Source organism: Strix uralensis, chromosome 35, assembly GCF_047716275.1.
Source record: "Strix uralensis isolate ZFMK-TIS-50842 chromosome 35, bStrUra1, whole genome shotgun sequence".
NCBI classification, from domain to species: domain Eukaryota; kingdom Metazoa; phylum Chordata; class Aves; order Strigiformes; family Strigidae; genus Strix; species Strix uralensis.
Window position 1 is genome coordinate 1232012 of NC_134006.1, and position 19957 is coordinate 1251968.

At 63.6% G+C, this 19957-nt stretch overlaps 1 protein-coding gene across 3 annotated transcripts; it reads left to right on the forward strand.

Moving 5' to 3' along the window:
- Positions 1-2387: 2387 nt before the first annotated feature.
- On the forward strand, positions 2388-9452 carry LOC141936891 (uncharacterized). 3 transcript variants are annotated; one of them, XM_074854240.1, is made up of 8 exons: positions 2388-4609; positions 7079-7166; positions 7428-7503; positions 7726-7783; positions 7853-8082; positions 8157-8188; positions 8282-8460; positions 9063-9452. In XM_074854240.1, exons 1-8 carry the CDS (start codon positions 4560-4562, stop codon positions 9220-9222), a joined length of 873 nt encoding a protein of 290 aa, XP_074710341.1. In that variant the 5' UTR covers positions 2388-4559; the 3' UTR covers positions 9223-9452. The 3 variants fall into 3 exon arrangements, with proteins under 3 accessions (XP_074710341.1, XP_074710338.1, XP_074710340.1); XM_074854237.1 differs by lacking the exon at positions 2388-4609 and adding an exon at positions 5176-6706; XM_074854239.1 differs by lacking the exons at positions 2388-4609; positions 8157-8188 and adding an exon at positions 5176-6706.
- Positions 9453-19957: the final 10505 nt, after the last annotated feature.

A 19957-nucleotide genomic window follows, 5' to 3' on the forward strand; every position in this document is an offset into this window, starting at 1 on the left:
CCCCCAGTATGTTCCAGTAACCCTCCCAGCACTCCCCAATATGTCCCACTATGTCCCAGGGACAGCCCCACTGCGCCCCAGTACGTGGCCCTGGCCAGACTGGAGACTAAAAAGAAATCCTTGCGTTTTCTCCGCAGGAGTCTCAGGCTCGCCGCAGTCACTGATGAGCTGAGTTGCAGAACCAGGTGAGGAGTAGGAAAGCTCTCATCAACAGCTGCTGTGCCCGTGCTGATGGGCACAACTTTGCACGATGCTACAGCCCGAGTTCTGTCTGGCTGTCAGGAGGTGAGGGCAGCAGTGCTGGGAGGGCCCTGTCAGACACATCTGTTGGCCACGGCCAAACGACATCAGTCACCTGGGTCTAGTCTCTGACTTGCCTAAAGGTCAGGCGTGGTGGGAAAGAGATTGGAAGAAATTCCCTTTGCAGGGCTGGCTGTCTGGGTTTCACATCTAGTCTGCTCTCGATGCTTAGCAGATTAGGGTCCCCCTCTTCATCTGGTTTGGCTTTATGTTGACAGACCTTGGTACTGTAATTCAAATGTAGCAGGTTCCATAAGCCACAGAACTCCTTTGGGAATTGCTTCTGTTGTTTGAGTTCACTTGCCAAGAGAATATTTTCATATTCCCAGCTTGAGGTTGGGGGTGGCATTCCCGTGGGGACACGGCCCTTGGCAAAGCTCGTGTCACTCTGAGAGCAGAGGAAAGCCTCTGACCTGAGCTGTTTCCCCAAAAACAGCAAAGCCCCGAGCGCTGCTCCCAGTGCTGGCGTCTCCCACTCTCCAGAGCAGGCAGAGGGCAACAGCCAGAGCTGCTGTGGCTGCACCGCACTGCAAACCTCCCGGGGGGTGGGAGCAGCGGGGTCTGTCCCACCAAAAGCCCAGCAGGCACCACCCCGTGTTGCCAGGAGATGGTAGAGTTTGAGGATTGTCAAGGCCTCGGCAGTCCTCATCGAGTTACGCTCTGCTCATTTGTGAAACGCTCTAAAGTTAGGAAAAATGAGGGTTTGCTCCCTTTCCGTGTGCTAGCTGTCAGGTTTTTTTAAGCCAGACCCTGCAGAGCAGTTCTTCACTGCCTGGTGTCACCAGTAGAAACTTGAATTGTTGCTCATCTGAGCTCGGCTCAGGGGACTCTGGGAACCCGCTGCTCCCCACGGCACAAGGACACAGCGTCGGTCAGGGCTGGAGGTAGAAGGTGCAGCCGGAGCCGTGGAGCTGCGGCTGGGCCTGGCGCTGGGGGCTTGTCTGAGCTCGGCCTTTTGCCTCTTCCAGGCGTCCCTCCTGCAGGCACAGCCGGCATGAGACCCAACAGCCGAGCAGGACTCTGTTGGGTGCTGTGCAAGAGCAGCCAGGAGCTGTCGGACCTTCCCCCAGAGCTGTCTGGCTCCGCAGCAGCTGGGCTCAGGGAGCCCGAAGCTGCTGTGCTGGGAGCAGAGACTGGGAACCCGGGTCCCCTCCCTGAGCCGCCGCGTCCTGCAGAGGGACAGCTGCAGCATCTCGGGGTTCCTTTCTTGTCTGCCCAGAAATGTGCCATGTTTTGCTGTGGGGAATGGGGGTGCATTAGTTCTGTTGGATTTGGAAGCATCTCCTAGTGACAGAGATTTTAAAAATTGTTTTTATCAAAGAAATTTTGCAGGACTGCACTTTTTCACCATTTTTTGTCCCCATCCCTGGGTGTGTTTAAGGGCCGTTTGGATGAGCTGTGGGGGGATGTGGGGTAGGGGAGAACTTTGTAGAGTCGGGCTGAGGGTTGGACTCGATGACCCCGAGGGGCTTTTCCAACCTGAAGGATTCTGGGATTCAGTAGGAAAAAGCAGGCGGTAGGTAAATACGTGGTTTAGGGAGAAGGTGACCCCAGTTTTCGCTGGCCCAAGGAAGCTGTTCCGAGCTCCTCTCGAGCTCTATCCGCTGGCCGGGCAGAGAGGGCCGTGGGGGCGTTACCCCAGCGAAGGGGGGAGCACAGGGCGGGGATGGGGGGGCAGGAGGGGGGGTTTTCCTCCTTCCAGCCTCAGCACCAAGCGCCGGTTCGCTGCCCGAGGCGGCTGATCCGCTGTCAGCGAGCGGCTGCGAGAGCAGCCCGAGGGCAGCCCGGGGGGTCTCGAGAGGGCACCGGGAACCCCGCCCCGACCGGCCAAAGCGGGAGGCGGCGGCGGCGGGGGGGCGATGTCAGCCCGCGCGGAACCGCGGGGTCGGGGGGGCTCGGAGGGGTCCTGCAGGGGCCCGGGGCCGGGGAGGCCCGTCCCGCCCCGGGAAGGGAGCCCCAGCCCGGCCCGCCAGAGCCCTCGGCCGGCTCCGGGCCGCGCTGCCGGGGGCGCGGGGGGGCGGTGCCGGGCGGGGCGGGGGCGGTACCGGAGGCGCGTTGTTTCCGGCCGCGCGACGCCATGGACGGGCCGTGGCGGCTGAAGCGGTTCGGGCCCTTCCCCGGGGCCCTGGAGGACTTTCGGGGTGAGCGGGCGGGTGAGGGCGCCGGGAGGGACCTCGCCGGGAGGCGGCGGGCGGGTGTCAGCGGCTCGTCCCGGGGCCGCTTTTCTGCTCGGAGCTGCGGCGCTGCCTCACCCGGGAGGGGAGTAGTGGCGGCGGCGGGGGGGTCCGACCCCGCGGTGCCGCCTCCTGCCCGCGGCGCCCCGGCGGAGACGCGGCTCTGCGGCCCGGCCCCCCCCGCCGTGTCCCCGCACCCCCCCGCCCAGCCGCCGCCTCCGCGCAGCCCCCTCGCCCCCCGCAGCTCGGTCGGGGCTTTTCCTCGTCCCCGGCCGGTCGCCGTGGCGGCGGGAGCCGGCTGCCCTCCCCCGGGAGCCGCTGGGCGCCGAGCTGGGCTTGTCCGGCTGCGGCGGGGGAGCGCGGCGGGGTCTCCGCTCGCTGTCCCCGCTGCTGCCCAGCCCCTGTCCCCCCCCGCGCTCCGAGAGCCCCGAGGGACGGGTTTTGTCGGGGCGTCACACACGGCGAGGGCTCCGCTACCCCGGAGCTGGCGGGGCCGCGGCTCAGCTCTCGCCGGTCCCACAGCTTAAAAACCGGCTCCTGAGCCGCAGCGGCGGAGGGAGGGAGGCCCCAGGATTTGCCTCCCGGGGAGGGAGCGCTCTGTGCTTTTCCTTGGTTCCTGGGTTCATCCGGAATTGTACGTTGGCAAATCGAGGGGAGATAAACTGAAGATCAATCTCGATGTTGTTTTTCCACACATGCCTTGTGCCCGTGAGTCAGACTTCTGAACCCTGCGGTGATTTTCACCCCTGCCGAGTCCGAGGGGCTCCGTGTGCCTGGGGCCGCCGAGCGCTGCCTGGGCCAGGGGCAGGGGGGGCTGGTGGTCCCTTGGGCTCCCGCAGGGATTCCAGCCGGGCCCGCTGGGCGCTTCAGCCAGCGCTTCCAGTCAGGCAGCGTTATTTTCTAGGTTCTAAATGAGGCTACGGTGTAAACCCGCTTAGGCTTCTATCTGGTGGTGTACTCTGTCCGAGAGCTCAGCAGTACTGAAAAAGCTGGCACAGGGTTCAGCTGGGACTCGAGATGTGACTGTGTCGCTGTTGAAAACCTGTATAGAGGCTCCTCGGGCAGTTACTTGGCGAGGCACAACTTTTCCATGATTTTTGCACTTAAATTCTGACTGCAATGCCAATGCCACGTGATAACCTTTCTCCAAAACGTTTACAATCAGAATGAGCATTCATAATGTGATTACCTCTGAACTAAACCCAAAGCAAAGTTGCAGGGTGAAGTGAGGGAAGATTTGGCCACTCTGACGGGGTGTTCCTGCTGCGCACGTTACCCGACCGTCCGCTCGCCTGCCCTGCGCTGGTCCTGTTGGAGTGAGTCCTCTGGGCACCGCGTGGGCTCTGGGCGTGGTGAGTCTGACTCCCTCTGACACCCAAGACATTGCTGGTCTTTCCCTCCCTCGCATTCCGAGGGTGTGGGAAGGCTGCAGAGACTGGCAGGCTCTGCTGTGCCCTGCAGAGCAGCTTCAGCCGCACAAGAGCGTGTGGCCGCGGGTGCATCGTGGTGCTTCGACACCAGCCGGGACCACAGACCTTCTCCATGGGCTTGTTAAAGGGTCCCAGGGCAACGTGCTGGGGGGGAAGGGGGAAGGGTGAGGGGGGGCGAGGCAGGAGGCAGCTTTCAACCGATGTTAAGCTGAACTGAAAATGGTTCTGGGCTTCGAGAGGGTTGGGTTTGGTTTTTTGCCTTTATTATTACCTTTCCGGGTGATGGTTTCTGTGGCAGTTGGCAACGGCCCTTGTGCACCCAAGCCCAGCTCGTATTTCCACTGTGGTTAATGTCTCTAATAGTGGTGGCGTTATACTGAGAATCACCAGGTTAATGACAAAGAAACGGGTGAATCAGGACTAGTTTCAGCAAGAGGTGCCCAGCAACTTCCTCGAGATCGACATCTTCAACCCCCAGAGTGAGCGTGGACCACAGCGGATCCCCCCGCTCTGAGCTCCCAATGCAGCAGAGACACACGCCCTCCTCTGCGGTGTCTGTCCAACGTCCCCCCCTCCAGCGGTGGAGCCGGCTCTGCCTCATCCCTCCTGCCGTGACAGACGGCCCTGGCAGAGAGAGCCCAGAGCTACGGACTGAATGAACTCACCACGCGGTTCGGAGGGGTGGCCACAGACTGCAGGAATGACGTGTGTGTGTGTGTATATCACCCCCCACCATGTCCCCAGTGTCCCCAACAGGGCCAACAGCTTCGTAGGAGCCTTTTATTGGGGAGCAGGGGGGTGTGTGTGTCCCAGCCCCCCCCCCCGTTCTTCTTGGGCCTTGAGGCCTCAGCCAGTGCCCACAGTGAGTAGCAGGTGCCTGCACAAACAGGGGGGGCTCAAGGTCACCCTGTACCCCCCCCCCCAGGGGACCCAGGTGTCCAGGAGGGACCCAGGCATCCAGGGGGATGTGATGGTGGTGGGGAGGGGACGTGGGAGTTTGCGGAGCCTCATGGAGGATCTTGCGGATGGAGGACACATAAAAGGGGGGGCAGGAGTTTGGGGAGCACAAGGGGGGGTTCAGGTCCCTTGGGTCACCCCGGGGTGCTGACAGTGGGGAGGGGATGGGGACAGGGCGGTGGGAGTGGTGGCCGAGGAGTCTGAGACCTGGCGCTCTCGTTTCCCAGATGAGCGGCAGGAAGGTGCGGAGCGGGGGTGGGGCAGGGGGACGGGGTTGGGGACAGGGACACTTGCTGCTGGACAGGAGGAAGACACTGCTGGGGCTGGTGGCCAGGCGGCAGGGGACGGCGTCCAAGCGGGCACCATGGAGTGTGTGACTTGACCTGGCGGGGGGAGACGGGGGTGGCAGCGGTGACAGGGATGTCCCCAAGCCCCTCCCCCAGCCTCGTTAGGGCTAAGGAAGCGCCCCACAACCTCTCTGGTTGTCACCTGTTCCCCTGCGGTCCCCAGTGTCCTCTTGGGTCACCCCAGGGTCCCCAAAATGCTCTCTGGGACCTCCGGGATGCCCAGTATCCCCGAGTCAGCCCCAGAGTGTCCTCTGGGGTCCCTCTGGGTCACCCTCGTGTGCCCCATGATCTCCCTCATCCTGCTCGGGGGTCCCCAGTGTCCCCCTGGGTCACTTCATGGCCCCCAATGTCCCCACCAGTCACCCTGTGTCCCCAATGTGTTGCAGGGTCTCCCAAGTCCCCCTGGGGTCCCCCATGTCTTGCCCTGGTGTGACCCAGTGCCCCCCTGATCCTGTGTGTTCCCTTCTGGGGTCCTCACTGTCCCTCTGAGTCCCCCTGGGGTCCCCAAATTTCCTGGCAGTCCTGTTGTGCCCCTGCTGGGGTGCCCCCATGTCCCTCTAGTGCTGCTGGGTCCCCAATGTCCTGATCCCCCAGGACCCCCAGGCCTCTCCCAGTCCCCCTCGGCCCCCTCCCGGTGTCCCTCTGCTCGCCGCAGCTCCCCCGTGTCCCCTCAGGCCCAGCCCCGCTCCCCAGCTCTGGCCCCCCAGAGGTGTGTTCCCCCGCCAGGCCTGTGCTCACCCACCCAAGGGGCAATAAAGCCGGTTCGGTACTACTGGGTGTCACCCTCCGTGGCCCCCCGGGCCCGATCCACCCTCCCGGGCCGACCCGCTGCTCCTGGGCTCCATTGCCCGTCCCGGGGCTCCCGGACCCGGTGCGACCCGGCGGGAAAACCGCGACGGTCAGGGGGAGCAGCCAATGAGAGCGAGGGGCAGCTGCGCTGAACAGCCAATGAGAGCGAGGAGCAGCTGCGCTGGCTCCGCCCCCTACGTGCCGTCCCGCCGAGCGTCCCGGCACCGCCTCTGCGATGCCCCGCCCCCACCTGAGCCTCGGCCCCGTGCAGGCCCCGCCCCCCGCAGAGATTTCATCCACCCGGAGCCTCGGCCCCGTGCAGGCCCCGCCCCTCGCGGCGGTCTCGTCCAACCGGAGGCAGCGGTTTGTGCGGGATGGTCCCGCCCCCCCGGCGCAGGACACGCCCCGCCACGGGCTGGCGCCGGCGGATCCCGGGCGAGGGGCGAGGGGCGGTTCCTTGGCCTGGGCCCCTCACGGCTCTGAGCGCTCCTCTGGAACTGGGACCCCCCGGGCCGGGAACCCCCCGCGACTCCCCCCGGCCCGGCTCTGATCCCTCCTCTCGCCCTGGCCCCGGCTCTGTGCCCTCCGCCGGGCCTGAGTCCCCCGCTCTGACCCCCCGAGGCCGTTTGACCCCGGCATTGGCCCCTCCCCGGCAGATGCCGCCGCGGGGGGGCAGCGCCCGGGGCCCGAAGCAGACTCGCAGCCGCCGGTGAGGGGGGGGAGGCACCGCACCCCGCCGCGTGTCCCCCCCACCCCGTGTCACCCCCTGGCTGTCCCCGCAGTGCCCCCCGGCCGTCCCTCGCGGTGCCCCGTGGTGTCGCCTCTTCCTCTCCTGGTGCCTCCCCGCAATGGCACTCTGTGTCACCTTCCCGTGCCCCCCCCGTGTCGCCCCCACTCCGGTGTCCCCCCTTTGGTGTTGCCCTGGTGCCCTCCCGTGCCCCCCGTGTCCCCGATATGTACCCCCCACCTGTGCGGCCTCCCCATGCCCCCCCCACTGTCCCTCCCGTGCCCCCCCCGTTGTCCCCCCACGTGTGCCCCCCATGTCGCCCTTCTGTGTCCCTCCCTGCCGTGTCCCCCCCAGGCGCCCCTGCCGGCACTGGCGCTCGCTGCTCCCGGACCTGGAACGGATGGTGCCATGGCCCCGCGGTGGGGGGGGGCACCGCACCCAGGTACGGGGGGGTCACCCTTGGGAGGGGGGACACGCTGGGGGTTGGGGGGGAGGGCAGGGTGTCGGGGTGTCTGTGGGAGGCTCCTGAGTGCTGGGGGGGTCTCAGAGAGGGCTGATGGGGGGCAGGTTGCCAGGGGCAGACTGGGGAGGGGATCTGGGTGCTGGGGGTCGTCTGGGTGCTGGGGACATCTAGCGGGGGGCTGGGGGCTGAGGGGGGCTGCACCCCCACACCCATCTGCACCCCCCGGACTCCCCTCCCCAGGCGCAGGTACTGGAGAACGTCCTGGGGTACATCCGGTACCTGCAGAGGATCCTGAGCATCGCCCAGGGTGGGGCAGGTAATGGGGACCCCCCCCACACCCAGGGACCCCCTCCCTGACCCCCCACCCCACATTTTTGAGAATCCTCCCTGGGACCCTCCACCCATTGGGCCCCCCTAACCCCGTCCTTTGCCCCCCGCCCCCCTCAAGCTCTACACGCCACCCCTAAGCCCCTCTGCCCATTCAGGGACCTCTCCCAGTTGGGGAACCCCCCCCAGTGACACCCCCCCATCTCCACAGGCCGCCCTGGTGACAGTGACACTGTGGAGGTGGGACTGAGCGCTGGAGGCACATGGGGGTAGGTGATGGGCGGGGGGACATGGATGGGGGCACCACTGGGTGCTGACCCCCTCCTTGACCCCCTCAGACCCCCCAGGCAGCGGCTGGTGCCCTACAAGGAGGAGGAGGAGGAAGAGGAGGAGATGGGGGGGGGCAGCGGCCCCTGGCTGGGCCCTACTGGGCCCTACTGGGAGGCACTGGACTGGGACGGGGGGGTTCCCCTGACCCCCTGCCCGGGGCGGGAGGGGCTGCTGGGGCTCAGCCCCTCCCTGCTGGCCTCGCCGCCCCCCCCAGGGCCCCCTGATGAAGTGGTACGAGGTAGGTTTGCGGGGGCCGGGGGGTTGACAATGTGTCTGTGTCCCTCCAGTTCAGTGTCACTGTCCCCTCCCCAGCCCTCTTCGCAGACGTCTATCTCAGCCCGCAGGTGGGGACTGTCAGCCCCCTAGTGTCACATCCCCCGCCTCCCCCATGTCACCCCTCCCAATGTCACCCCCAGGGGACACGACTGTCCCTGCAGGCCCCAGCAGTGTCACCGCAGGAGGCAGTGGCCGATGGCAGCCCGGTGACCCCCAGGGTGGCCGTGGGGATGGGAGGGACACCGCGCACACGGGGACAGGGTGCCCCCCCCCGCCCCAAGAAGAAATGTGTGAACGGGTTCATCATGTTCTGCCGTCTGAACCGGAAACACTACATGAGGTGGGGACATGGGGTCAGCAGGGGGGACATGGGGACCCCGGGGGGGACATGGGGACCCCGGGGGGGATATGGGGGCCCTGGGGACAACGTGGGGGCTCTGGGGACATGGGGAGCAGAGGAGAGGATTGTGGGGATAACATGGGGACCCCAGGAGGATGGAGACCCCAGGGAGGAGGGGGGATGTGGGGACCCCAGGGAGGACATGGGGACCCTGGTGATGACATGGGGACCACAGGAGGACGGAGACCCCAGGGAGGAGGGGGGATGTGGGGACCCCAGGGAGGACATGGGGACCCCAGGAGGATGGGGACAGCCAAGGGGGATATGAGCTCTGTGGGGTGACACGGGGACTGGCGGAGTGGTGTCCTGAGGTGGTGACACCCCGACGATGGTGCCAGCGCCCACCCGGGGCTGGCCTCCACTGCGGCCACGCGGGAGCTGGCGCAGCTCTGGCACAGCCTCAGCCCCGATGAGCGCCGCCCATACTGGTACATCCTGGTTCCGACTGGGTGCCCGGATGCCTGGGTGTCCCCCCCGGACACCTGGGAGTTCCCCCTCCTGGATGCTGGGGTCCCCCACAGCGTCCCCTCTGTCCCCCGCAGCCTGTGGGCCCGGCGGTTCAGCCGTCTGCACAACCGGGTGACACGGCCGGACGGGGATGGGGACGGGGATGGGGACGGTGACACCAACCCCCCTGCGCCCCTCCAGCTGCTGCTGGCTGCCTGCGCTGGCACGCTTGGGGGGGGCCCTCTGCCACCCTGATGTCTCCATCCCTGTCCCCATCCTGTCCCTGTCCCCGCCCCTGTTCTTGTCCCCATATCCCTGTCCTCATCCCATCCCTGTTCTTGTCCCCATTCCTTCTCTGCCCTGGTCCCTGTCCCCATCCCTGTCCTTGTCCCTGTTCCTGGTGGTTTTAACCCACAAACCATTTATTCCCCTGGAGGGGGCTGGTCCTGCCCTGCAGGGGACAAGGACACCTGTGGACACCTGTGGCCCCCCCAGGGCAGTGGCTGTCCCAGCTGGGCACTTGCTGAGTTGGGCAATAAAATCCCTTCTGTGTCTCTGTCCCACCCTTGTCCTTCCATGTGTTTCATGTGTGTCCCAAGTTTACCCCCCATGTCCCTGGTGTCCCCCATGTCCCCAATGAGGCTGACAGCTTCATAGGAGCCTTTTATTGCGGGGGAGGTGCTGGTGTGTCTGGACTCCCCTCAATGGACCTTGAGACCTGAGCCAACACTTGGAGAGAGTAGCAGGTGCCTGCTGGGACAAGGGGGCTCAGGGACACCCTGCCCCCCCCCCCCAAGGGACCCTGCCCCCTGGGACCCCTCCTTGTCCCGTCCCGTCCCCCCCCCCCCGCCAGGGGACCCAGGCATCCAGGGGGATGTGATGGTGGTGGGGAGGGGACGTGGGAGTTTGCGGAGCCTCATGGAGGATCTTGCGGATGGAGGACACATAAAAGGGGGGGCAGGAGTTTGGGGAGCACAAGGGGGGGTTCAGGTCCCTTGGGTCACCCCGGGGTGCTGACAGTGGGGAGGGGATGGGGACAGGGCGGTGGGAGTGGTGGCCAAGGAGTCTGAGACCTGGCGCTCTCGTTTCCCAGATGAGCGGCAGGAAGGTGCGGAGCGGGGGTGGGGCAGGGGGACGGGGTTGGGGACAGGGACACTTGCTGCTGGACAGGAGGAAGACACTGCTGGGGCTGGTGGCCAGGCGGCAGGGGACGGCGTCCAAGCGGGCACCATGGAGTGTGTGACTTGACCTGGCGGGGGGAGACGGGGGTGGCAGCGGTGACAGGGATGTCCCCAAGCCCCTCCCCCAGCCTCGTTAGGGCTAACGAAGCACCCCACAACCTCTCTGGTTGTCACCTGTTCCCCTGCGGTCCCCAGTGTCCTCTTGGGTCACCCCAGGGTCCCCCCACTGTGGGATTTAAGAACTGGTGGTTACCAAAATGTGAACTGACCTTGAGGTTAGAAGAATGATTTTGGGAACCTGCGGCAGCGTTGTGTAACACCGTGTGGTGTGAAAAACAGTAAAACCCCCCTGCAGAGTGTGGTGAGCGTGTGGGCGATAAACAGGCCCAGCCTGGAGGTCAGGGGGATGTAAAAGTAAAAACGAACCGATGTACCAGGGGTAATGACCTGGGAGCTGGCGCACAGGGCGGCGGCGTTTGCTCTTGTCAGTGCCCCCCCTTCAGCAAACCCGAGTGAGTCAGTCACCAACTGCTGACAATGTCCTGCAGCCCGTCATCGACCTCGACAGCAAGTGAGTGTGGGGGCAACAGGGACACCCCCCCCCAATGCCCCTGGCCCACCCCAGGAGTCTGGGGGACCTCCAGGGTCAGGGTGACCACGCAAGGGGTGGCATTGGGGGTGCTGTGCCGGGACTTTGAGCTCCATCCCCTCGCTGCAGCCTGACGCTCTGCCAAGATCTGCGAGAAGACGGTGCTGAAGCGGGAGCTGAAGGAGCTCTGGAAGCTGGTGATGAACACGGTGGAGAAGACAATCGTCCTGCCTCCGCTGACTGACCGGACGGTGAGTGGTGGGGAGGGGGACCAGCGACAGGGGACCCTGGAGCTGAGAGGTGGCTGGTTGGGGCCAGTGTGGGACATTGCTGGCCAGGTGCCCTCACTGGCTGCTGAGGGGGTGGGGACTTCGGTGACGTCCCCAAACCTGCCCCCAACTCATGGCCGGGGAAGGGACAGAGGAAAGAAAAGTCGTGCTTGACCCAGGTGCCAGCACAGCCCAGCACCCTCTTGGCTGGCTTTGCCAAAGACCTTCCTGTCACCTCCGTGTGGCACCAAGACGGGACACCACTGGTCCGTTCCTCTCCATCCTTGCCCCTGAGCTGGGCCCCAGCCCGTGCCGTGCTCATCAGCACCAGCTGTGGGCACAGCCCTGTGCCAGGAGGTGACCCGGGAGGCTCTCAGAGTGTGGGGAGCCACCGCGCATCGTCCTCGCTGCGGGGCTGGGGTTGTCTGGGGAGCAGGGACCGGCTTTGTGGGGATGGGGGGGCATGTCCCAGCAGCAGGGCTGAACTCTTCCTTGCTCGTGGGCTGAACAGGCTCTGGGGAAGCAGAGCAAAGCCCAGGGAATGGTCCCTCCTCAGAAGGAGGTTGCCCACAGGCTTCGAGGCTCCGTATCGCATCGCTGGTGTCTGTCCTCCCCACACGTAGCCATGCACCCTGAAGCTTCCCGGGCAGCTGTTCCCTCAGGGTCAGGCGGGGAAGGGTGACACCAAGGGCTCTGAGCCAGCCACACATCTGTCCCTGTCACTCTTGGTGGCTTTTGTCACTGTCACAAAGCTGGGCTCGGGCTCTTACTTGGAGTCCCTGGAGCCCCTGGCCACTGTGTCACCTTTCTGGGGCTGTGGGGCTCCTCGGGCTGTGTCTGTAAGGGACAGTGCGTTGGTGACCTGTCAGCGCTCAGTGGTGCCACCTCACTGGCACCTTGTCATAGCGCAGAGCCCGGCTCAGGTCAGCCCTGCCTCGCTCCCGTCCAGGCTTGCACACGCTTGGCCAGAGATGGCCAAATCCAGCAGGAACACTGGTGCCACTGGGCCCCCGTTGCCATCCCAGTCCCTCTCTCTGTCCCTTCACGCCGTGCGTGGCTATGCCGTGTTCTGGAGGCCGTGGGCCCTGTGCTGGGGGCAGAGGTGACGTGGCCGTGTGGATCTGTGGGGCAGTTTTCCTGAGGGGAGGCAGCCCTCGGAGGGGGCCGTGCTGCGGCCGGTCCCTATGGCAGGGGACAGCCTGCCCGGGGTGGCTGGGGGGTTGGTGGCCTGGGGCTACGTGTCAGAGCCAGGTGTTGAGGGGGGTCCACCAGCTCCCTGGAGCCGAGTCCCCATGGGGCAGAGCCCCCTGCCGCGGTGACGAAGGGCCGGGCAGGTTGGGATGGGGCCACTTCGGGGCTGTGGGCACCTGCAGTGCAACTGCTGTGACACGTCAGACGTCAGGTGAGGGACACCCCTGGCTCTGCTGCCCCTCCTGGCTGGGGGGGGGGGGGGGGGGGGGCTGGGGCTGGTACCCAGCTGTGGGGCAGCTGGGGCTGGGGAGGATGGAGGCGGGGGCCAACACTCACGTCACGGTTGTTGTCTCCAACTGCTCCGCTCGCCTCTCAATGGCAGAGGATTGTAAGTACGGCAGCTCCCTGTCTGTCTGTCTGTCCGCTGTGTGTCGGTCCTGGCCTCGCCGGTTTTTGTCTTGTGTGGCTGCACGTGTCCTGCCCACGCCCTCCTCTGGCTCCCGACTTGGTCCATCTCTGTGGTCCCCATCCTCATGCTGCCCACTTGGCACTTGCTCCTGGCGGGCACTTGCCCGCGGCCCCAGCTGGGTTCAGGGGCTGGAAAGGTCCTGGGCAGATTCGCGGTGCCTGGATGTGGGGAGGTGCAAGTGCTGGTGATGGAGCGGGAGGGGACGTGCTGGGGCAGCGCTATGTAACCAGGGACAGCCAAGGCCCGGCTGACCCCATCGTCCCTCTCTGCTGAGGGATGAGAGAGGCCGCTGGAGGCACGAGCAGGGGCAGCGGCGCGTGCCCGGCAGTCAGGGCTGCTCTCCCCTGAGCTCTTGTGCCTCAGTTTCCCCTTGAGGCCCTGGCTGGGGTGCAGCTGTGGTGGGGGCTGAGGGCAGAGACTTTCTCTGCCTGTGGAGAGCAGCATCTCGCTGGGACGTGACAGTCCCCGGCCCGGCTGCTCAGTGGTGGGGCAGGTTGCTGGTACCAGTTGTGAGACTTTTTCCCTGGTGGGGGCGCAGCCCTCGGAGCCCGGGCTCCTGGGTTCCCATCTCGGCATTGCTGCTGGGGCCTTGCATGGCTTTGCCTGAGCAGTTACCGCTTGTCCTCTTCTGCTCAGTCGGTGGCCATGGGCTTATGCCCCACGGGGCCAGGGAAGGGCCACATCCACCCCCAGGCACCTTCACGAGGAGGAGCAGTGGTGCGGGTGCTGGTGGTTGGGTGCTGGGTGCCAGTCCCTGTGGGGACAAACGCCCATCTCATGTCCCCCAAAACCTTTTGTTTCCAACAGCAGCATTTGGAGAGGCCCTGGGGGCAGCCTGGGCTGAGCCTGCCCTCAGACCTCACGGGGACCCCGTGTCCCAGCTTGCTGAGGCTGCTGGGGGACCGAGGTGGTGTCAGCTCTGTGGGGTTCAAGGGGCTCTTGTTCACCCGTCACCCCGTGCCTCGGTTTCCCTCCAGGACAAGAAACCCTTCTGGTGCCCCTGCTTGGCCCTAACTCTGCTGCTTGTCCCTCCCACAGGCTTCCCCGCCAGCTGAGCCCCCTGCTACCCCCTCCTGGTTCAGATGTGCCTCAGTGCCCCCCAGGAGGCTGGTTAGGAACCCCCCATGGCACTGCTCCCCCACTTTACACTGTTTCTCTTGCCACTGCTGGGCCTGGGTCAGTGTGGGGTTGTCGCTGGCCCAGCACCAGCATGTGCCAAACCCAAGTACAACTGCCCTCTCCCCGCTCCCCTCCCAGCTCTGTGAGTGTCGGCCAGAGCTGGAGGGGAGTGTGGGGGCACCAGAGGATGCCCACACGCAGTGCCAGCTAGCCCCTGCCCCCTGTATGCTAGTGGGGACCAGTTCCCCATGGGCTCAGCACCCCTTTATCCCAGCAGGGATCAGCCAGCCATAAGCCCAGCATCCCAGTGTGGGGACCAGTTCCCATCAGTGCAGCATCCTGCATTCCAGTGGGGACCAGCCCCCATGGGCCCAGCACCCCAACAGGGACCAGTCCCCATGGGCCCTGGCTGTCCTGTAGGAGCTCAGCCATGTCTTTGCCGCCAGCTTGCGGCCACCCCACGTGCCCAGCCCTGCCCTGCACCCCCATGTCCTGTCCCACGCTGTCCCCACCCCACCACTCAACCTCTGACATTGCTTCTACAGGGAACGCTCTTGAGAAAACATGGCAAGGGGACAGAGAAGGTCAATAGCCGTGGGCTCCATGTGTGTCATCGCCCCATGGCCACACTCGTGGCCCCACACCCGCCTGCTGTGGAGGTCCAGACTTGTCCGTGCTTCCTCTGTCGTGCTGTCTGGATGGGCCGTTGCCTGCGTGGCCTGTTGTTGTGTTGAGGTGTGCCGTGTTGTCCGGGACGGGCTGCCTGGGTGCGGGATGGGGGCAGTGACCTGTTTCTGTGTGTCGCCCGGGATAGGGAGCCGGTGTCACGTTGTGTTTAGCCCCGTGGGTGGGTCTGGGGTGTTACCCACCCCCAGGCAGGCATGGGGGACGCTGCCCCAAGGTGCTCAGCACCCCTCCAGGTGCCTGGCTGGGACAGCGTGGGGATGAGGTGCCCAAGCATGGGCAATCCTGGGCACAAACCTGTCTCGCCTCTGGGGGCTCAGGAAGAGGTGACCCCGAGGGTGCTGGGCCATGCTGGGGATGTGCAGGGGGGCCCCAGGGCTGCTGAGATCCCCTGGACCTCTGAGCCTGCTTCCCCTGATGCCTGGGGGGCCTCAGCAAGGTGTGCTGAGCCCCAAAACTTGCCAAAAAGGCTTTCTGCAGGCACATGGGCCTCTCTCTGGGTGCTCCCCACGGCGGTCCAGGCTGCCTCCTCCCAGACCCTGGCTTCAGGGAGAGCGACGCCGACACTGCCTGGGCAATGCCTGCGGCTGCCCCCTGCTCCCCCAGGGGACTCTGGGTCCTGCCCCAGTTTGCTCAGTGTGCTGGGAGGGCTGCTTTCATCCCCCTGCTGCTATTTCCCCAGCTCCAAACAAGGCGGGGAGTAAGCCTGCCCCCACTTAGGAAGAGACCTGACATGCTCATCACAGGTTCACCAGCAAGCCCATTGGGCTGAGCCTTTGCAGGTGTGAACTGGTGCTGATCCAGTGGCACCAGTGGAGAACTGGGCACAGCCAGAGGAGAGTACAGGGCCAGAGCCTACACAGCCGGGGGATGTGGGGGGCCTGGACCCACGGCTGGCTGCTGCTGGGGCCACCAGTAACTGTCCCTTGCTGTGCTCTTCCAGAGCAGGGTGAAGCTGCCCCGTCACACTGAAGTGAGGACATGGCTCTTCTGCTCCCCACTTGGCTCTGGTCCCTCCTCTCACCTCCTTCCTGTCCCTTGACCCGTGCACTGTGGGGTCAGGGGGGTCCCAGCTCAGTAGTTGTTGTCCTGTTGTGCGTTTGGGTGACACCAGTGTCCCCAGCTCCCAGTCTGTTCACTGACTGGGGGAGACGGGGAGAGCAAGGGAAGGATTAATGGGACAGAACTTGGGGGGGGAGCCCATACAGGGTTAATGGGGGGTTACAAAATGAGGGCATGGGTGGGATAGATGCTGGGGCTTCTCATTGTTGGGAAGGACTGGAGCTACTGGTGCTGGGAGGGTGAAGGAGGTGGGAATTGCTGGCTCTTTCCCACTGGGCCCCAGTTTTACCCAGCTGCATGTTGCACACTGGAGGGCTTGAGAAGGGAAGCTTGAGCTCAGCCTGGTGAGTGGTTGCCAGACCAGGGAGGTGAGTGGGACCTGCCTGTGCCGTGGGGCTGCGTTCCCAGGAGCCGTGCCAGTGGCCCCAGGGAATGGCTTCATGGCCCCTGCCCGTGGGGGGGGCACGGCCCAGGGCAGGCGAAGGCGGCCAGGGGCTCCCATCCACGGTGTTCCCTGGGGTGCAGAGGGGCCGGGACCCTCCTGGGGCTGGGACTGGGCAGGGGCCGGGGGGGCAGGGGGGTGTTTGGCTGGGCTGCCAGCACCGTGGGGTACAGAGGGACCGTGCCGCATCCTGCCCGTGCCCACTGTCCCCCTGCGCTCGCTCTCTGCTCCCCCGCCCCATGTCCTATGATTGTCCAGGCGGTGCCAGTGCCATGCCGTGCTGGGCTCTGCTGGACGCAGAAGCGGGTGCTTGGACACTGCAGGGAGCAGGATGGGACCCCTGGGCCAAGCTGCTTGTGCTGAGCAGGGTGTGAGGTCCCTGATGCCAGGGTGATGTCCTGCCCTGGGGGCCCCAAGCCCCCAGCCACACCCCTTTGCTCAGGGGCTGGGACAGGGGCTGACAGCCCAGCACCACCACGGTGTGGCCGGTGGCCCCGGGGCTCTCTGAGGAGCACCCCTCTGGCCCCCGGGAGCCTGGGGGGCTGGGGGAGCCCCCGGAGCTGCAGCAAGCTCCTGGCACCACGTGCCCAGCCTGGCCATGGCACCCCCAGCCCGGCTGCTCACCGGGGTCATTCCTGTCTCTCTGCTCTCTGCAGGGCACGCGGATGATTTTCAAGGCAGCCGAGGAGCTGGGGCAGCTCTCGAAGCTGGAGGTGAGGGCTGGGAGGCTGGGCTGGGGGGGCCGGGCAGTCTGAGCTCCTCCCTGTGCCAGGCACTTTGCAGGCTGGCACTGGCACTGTTGCAGGGACCCCACCAGTGCTTGTTTGCTGACACGGCTGGAGCGAAGGGAGTGGGTCCTGGTCCTGTGCTGAGAGCAGGATTTGTGCCTTGCAGGACCACATGGTGCGGGAGGAAGCCAAGAGCCTGACCCCAAAGTGATGTGCAGTGGTGGAGCTGGCACTGGACCCCAGCAAGGGGAGGGTACTCTGGGGTACGAAGGGGTCCGGCTGCTGTTGTCACCTCTGTACTTCGGGGCCATCTAGCAGAAAGGGTTAACAATGACACCCTTCACCTTTTCTCGGAGAGCCGACCCATGGGGGACACACCTTCCTCCACCTTCCCCTCTCCTCCAGGCTGCTTAAATAGCCTGTGAGAATTTTGAAAATTTTGAGTATCCTTGGAATGTTGACACTAACACGGTCACCCTATTGCTGGGAGCCAGCGTGTCCCTCCATGTGGTTCAGGTTTTGTTCAGTATTAAGCAACTATTTAATAAGAGTGTCAGTACCCCAAGGCTGGAGAGTTATGAGTGGCTGGAGGTGTGGGACAGCATGGACAAGCACCTAGGACGGTGGGCACCTCCAGTGTTTTGGAATTTTACCCCTGAACAAGTGCAAAATCCTTAGAAACCAGTAGGACATTTGGAAAAAGTATGCTGTCGCGCCAACAATTCCAGGGAGACAAAAATGACCGCAATGTGCTGGGCCTGGCCCCCGCCTACCGAGCCCTGGGCAACACTATTCCGTGCCCTCGAGGGGAAGAGAAGTCTCTGGATCTGACAATAAAGCGACAGGCGCTGCCGCCACTTCAGCCCCGGTGACAGGTACTGCAACTGCTCTGACCGCGGCCACAGGCACCGCAGCTGGACCAGAGACACAGCCCGTGCCAGTGCCAGCTGCTCCTGTACGTAAGAAGAAATATTAAAGAAAAATCACTTCTCTTTGTAAGGGATGTTGATGAACCAGGACGAGAAGAGCAGGAGGAGGCAGAACCAGAGGGAATCACTCGATCCCTATCCCTGAGTGAGCTGCGAGACACGAGGAAGGATTTCAGCCATCGTCCAGGCGAGCACATTATCACCTGGCTGCTCCCACGCTGGGATAGCAGAGCCACTAGCTGGAATCAGAACGTAAGGAAACACCAGCTTTCTTATGCACTGTGGGCTTTTGGAGAATGTACATCCCAGATTCTAGTTTGGTTGTAATCCGTCTCTATCAAGTGACCCAGAAGAAAAGTTATTTTAAATGGGGCCCTGAGCAACAAGACTTTGAGCAAATTAAACGGGAAATAGATCATGCGGTGGCCCCCAGGCCGGTGCGGACAGGACAAGATGTTAGAAATGTGCTCTGCACCGCAGCCAGGGAGAATGGCCTTTTGTGGAGTCTCTGGCAAAAAGCACCCGGGGAGACCAGAGGCCGACCCCTGGGGTTCTGGAGTTGGGGATACAGAGGGTCCGAGGACCACTCTACTCCAACCGAAAAGGAGACACTGGCAGCATGTGAAGGGGTTCGAGCTGCTTCGGAGGTGATTGGGGCTGAAGCACAGCTCCTCCTGGCGCCCCGACTGCCGGTGCTGGGCTGGGTGTTCAAAGGGAGGGTCCCTCTACACACCACGCAGCCGATGCCACGTGGAGTAAATGGGTCGCATTAATCACACAACGGGCTCGAACAGGGAGCCCCAGCCGTCTGGGAATATTGGAGGTGATCGCAGATTGGCCAGAAGGGGAAGAGTTCAGAATGGCGCCAGAGGAAGAGGTGGCACGTGCTGAAGAGGCCCCACCACATACTAAACTACTGGATAAGGAGAAGCCATGTGCCCTGTGTACCGACGGGTCCTGTCGCATTGTGGGGAAACATCGAAGGTGGAAGGCAGCTGTGTGGAGCCCCACACCACGGGTTGCTGAAGCTGCTGAAGGAGAAGGTGAATCGAGTCAGTTCGCAGAGGTGAAAGCCGTCCAGCTGGCCTTGGCTATCGCTGAGTGAGAACAGTGGCCAGTGCTCTGTCTCTGCACTGACCCATGGGTGGTGGGAAATGCGCTGTGGGGGTGGTTACAGCCGTGGAAACGGAACCACTGGCAGCGCAGAGGCAAACCCGTCTGGGCTGCTGAATGATGGTGAGAGATTGCTGCTGGGGTAGAGAACCTGGCTGTGAAAGTACCTCGTGTAGACGCTCACTGAGAGTCAGGACACCGAAGAACATAAAAACCAACAGGTGAATCAAACTGCTAAGATTAACGTGGCTCAGGCACATCTGGACTGGGAACATAAGGGTGAGAAATTTGTGGGTCACTGGACCCATGAGTCCTCAGGTCATCAAGGAGGGGATGCAACATAGAGATGGGCTTGTGATCAAGGGATGGACTTAACCACGGACACCGTTGCACAGGTGATCCATGAATGTGAGACATGTACTGCGATCAAGCAAGACAAAGGTTTAAAACCTCCTTGGTATGGAGGACAATGATTAAAATATAAATATGGGGAGGCCTGGCAGATCGATTATATCACGCTCCCACAAATTCGGCACGGCAAACACTGTGTGCTTACAGTGGTGGAAGCAGCCACTGGATGGTTGGAAACACGTGCTGTGCCCCGTGCCACTGCCCAGAACGCTGTCTTAGGCCTTGAGGAGAAAGTCCTGTAGTGGCATGGCACCCCAGAAGGAACTGAGTCAGATAATGGGACTCATTTCGGAAATAATCTCATAGACGCCTGGGCCAAGGAACATGGCACTGAGTGGATGTATCACATTCCCTACCATGCCCCAGCCTCTGGGAAAATTGAGCGATACAATGGGTTGCTAAAAACTACACTGAGAGCAATGGGGGGTGGAACTCTCAAACCCTGGGACGTGCATTTAGCAAAAGCCACCTGGTCAGTCAGTCCCAGAGGATCTGCCAAGCAAGCTGGCCCTGCTCAGTCAACCTCCTACGTACCGTGGATGGGGATAAAGCCCCCGCAGTGCGCATTAGGGATACGCTGGGGAAGAGACAGTCTGCGTTATTCCTGCCTCAGGTAAAGGTAAACTCATGCGTGGGATTACTTTTACCCCAGGACCTGGGGGCACTTGGTGGGTGATGCAGAAGGACAGGGAAGTCCGATGTGTGCCTTGAGAAGATTTGACTTTGGGTGAAAATAGCTGATGAATTGAATTGCATGGTGGTAATTGCTAAATAACCCTGTTATTGCATATCGTCACCGCTGT